This window comes from Diospyros lotus, chromosome 8, assembly GCF_014633365.1.
Source record: "Diospyros lotus cultivar Yz01 chromosome 8, ASM1463336v1, whole genome shotgun sequence".
Lineage (NCBI taxonomy): Eukaryota > Viridiplantae > Streptophyta > Magnoliopsida > Ericales > Ebenaceae > Diospyros > Diospyros lotus.
In genome coordinates this window covers 37,111,493-37,113,879 of record NC_068345.1, presented here as the reverse complement: position 1 = coordinate 37,113,879, position 2,387 = coordinate 37,111,493, and the positions used below count along the sequence as shown (strand labels likewise).

Here is a 2,387-nt window from a genome sequence, read left to right as displayed (position 1 = left end):
TGCCTTTAATCCTTTATATATATATATACACTTTGATTGTTATTAGATAATATATATATATATATATTTGTAACAAAATGGACCTAGACAAAATGATTGAATGAGTAATTTTTAAAAGAATTGCTTATCGATTAAGTGATTTGATGTTGAAGTCTACAAATGAAAGCGATAAGAGAAGGTGATGAGAAATAAAAGAGTAGGGCTTGTTTAATTTTCAAAAGAAACTCGTTGAATGCATCAATGCCTTAAAAATTAAAATTTGATTAATTTAAGGATTTGTTTGACAAAGTCTTAAATTTCTGATCTCTGTTTTTAGATTTTTGTTTTTGGTTTGATAACTGCAAGTTTTTTTTTTTTGTAATTAATTAATTAATTTAGTTATCTTAATTATCTATAAATTTGGTAGCAAGTGGAGAAGGCATTGGAGGTCATTGTCCCTCTTCTTCTAGTCTTCTTTCAATCAGGAGCTCGCCGGTTAATTAAATTGCCGGGACTTTTGAATGACACTGGTTAGTTGCCAACAAGGAGGAGCTAGCACTCGAGGGAAAAGAAATGAAAACTATAACAAAAATGTAAAAATAATTTTTCTTTGTTTTGAAAGCAAGGCCGGCTCAAGGGATTAGGGGCCCATGTCATTATTAATTTAGGGGGCTTTAAAAAACAATAATTTATTTATTTTTAATTATTTATCTTTCATTCTTTTCAATTATTAATTATTAATTAAAAATAAATAAATTTTAAACAACAGTCTCCTTTTTCGGGCTGGTTTTGAAAATTTTTTAGGACCCATCTTTTTTGGAGGCTCTAGGTCTAGGCTTAGGCCGTAGTGACCTTGTTCTTGAGCCGACCCTCTTCAAAAATTTTAAGATAAAATGTGTGCATACTATTTTTGTTTTTGTTGTTAAAATAATGAAAACGGAAAACAAAAGTAGTATCAAATTCATTCATTGACTTGCACATACACAAACACACATAGATATACCTCCAGTAAAATAAAATTATTTATTTATTTATTTATCTATATCGCTTCCTTTTCACCATTACAAGTTTTATTCATTTAGCTAGTTAACCATGTATGCATGCATGATCATATATAGATGGTTGATTATTAGATCCATTCAGTAAGGCTTCTGGCCGGCGTAGTTGCCCGGAGGGGCATAGTTGCAGGTGATGAACCATCAGCCACTGTTGCACCTTGACGTGGCATTACCTAAAATTACTAGAATATTCATACGCACTAATAGTCTCACCAGCCACGTGGATCACCAGAGAGACCGACACGTGGCAAGTCAACACTCCGGAGCGGAGCCCGAGAAATCTAGGCCGAACCGCAAGACCCGTTCCAATCTGACCAGAATTCTCGGGGGTCGTGCCCGCTCATCTCGGGTACCCCAAAACGGGTTCGCCTATAAAAGACAAGGACTCTCGCCAGGTATATTCAAACTCTACAGCTCTCTCATTTACTACTACCTGCATTCACTCTACTGATTTGAGCGTCGGAGTCCACCCCGGGGGATCCAAGCCCCGGCCCTCCATTGTCTTGCAGGTCCTACACCCGAGGTCCGACATCCCCGAGTCCGAGGTTCCATTCCCGAGGTCCAGTCGCAGAGGTAGCACGTGGTGGTCGGTCCCAAAAACCATCATCACACCTAACCTTAGCGCACCCCACCTTCACCGAGTTCCTCCACACCACCTGCGTGTAGTGCAGGCACTGCTTCCCCGCCGCGCACGAGTTCGAGTTGTAGTCGTAGAACGGCTTCTCCGCTACCCACAGGTCCACCGCCGCCTTCCCCGTGAAGTCGCCACCGCCTTTCGCCAGGTTCTCCCCGTACATCCCGCCGCCGCCCGAGTGCACAAGATTGCAGTCGCCGATCCTCTGGTTGGCGTAGTTCTGGGCGAAGGCCGCCACGGTTTCGTCCCAGGCGATCGGCCCGACGCCCACCTGGGCACGGGCGGCGTTGTGGGCGTTCACGTAGTCTTGCGGCGCGTTTTGCGCTTGGGAGGAATGGATTGTTGCCAGCACCGTGAAAAGAATAAGAGCCAAAGTTGACACAGAGCTCATCAACAACTTCATTGTAGTTGTTTCTTCTTCTTCTTCTATGCGGAAGGTAGCTAGGATTGAAGAAGAAAAGTAGTATGCATATATATATATATATATATAGGGATCGAGATGGTGTGGAAAATTATTTCAAATGAGGAAACATAGATATTTTCGATGAATAACATGTTAGGCAAAGAATCTAGAAGAAGACAAGGCGCGAAAGTAACGTGGCGTAGATTTGCCATAGAGTGTGGGTAAGGCTGAAGATGTTTGAAGAAGAATAATTAATGGGTTTAGATTGATATCCAAATAAACAGTGAGTGATAATATTGACTTATTCATGATC

General features: G+C 41.1%; 1 protein-coding gene across 1 annotated transcript; it reads right to left on the bottom strand.

Moving 5' to 3' along the window:
• Positions 1–979: 979 nt before the first annotated feature.
• On the bottom strand, positions 980–2,108 carry LOC127808232 (pathogenesis-related leaf protein 6-like). The gene has a single exon (XM_052346674.1). It carries the CDS (start codon positions 2,072–2,074, stop codon positions 1,550–1,552), a length of 525 nt encoding a protein of 174 aa, XP_052202634.1. The 5' UTR covers positions 2,075–2,108; the 3' UTR covers positions 980–1,549.
• Between the last annotated feature and the right edge of the window lie 279 nt (positions 2,109–2,387).

Excerpts from the sequence above, each read along its gene's own strand:
- LOC127808232 (XM_052346674.1), bottom strand. The coding sequence starts at position 2,074 with ATGAAGTTGTTGATGAGCTCTGTGTCAACTTTGGCTCTTATTCTTTTC.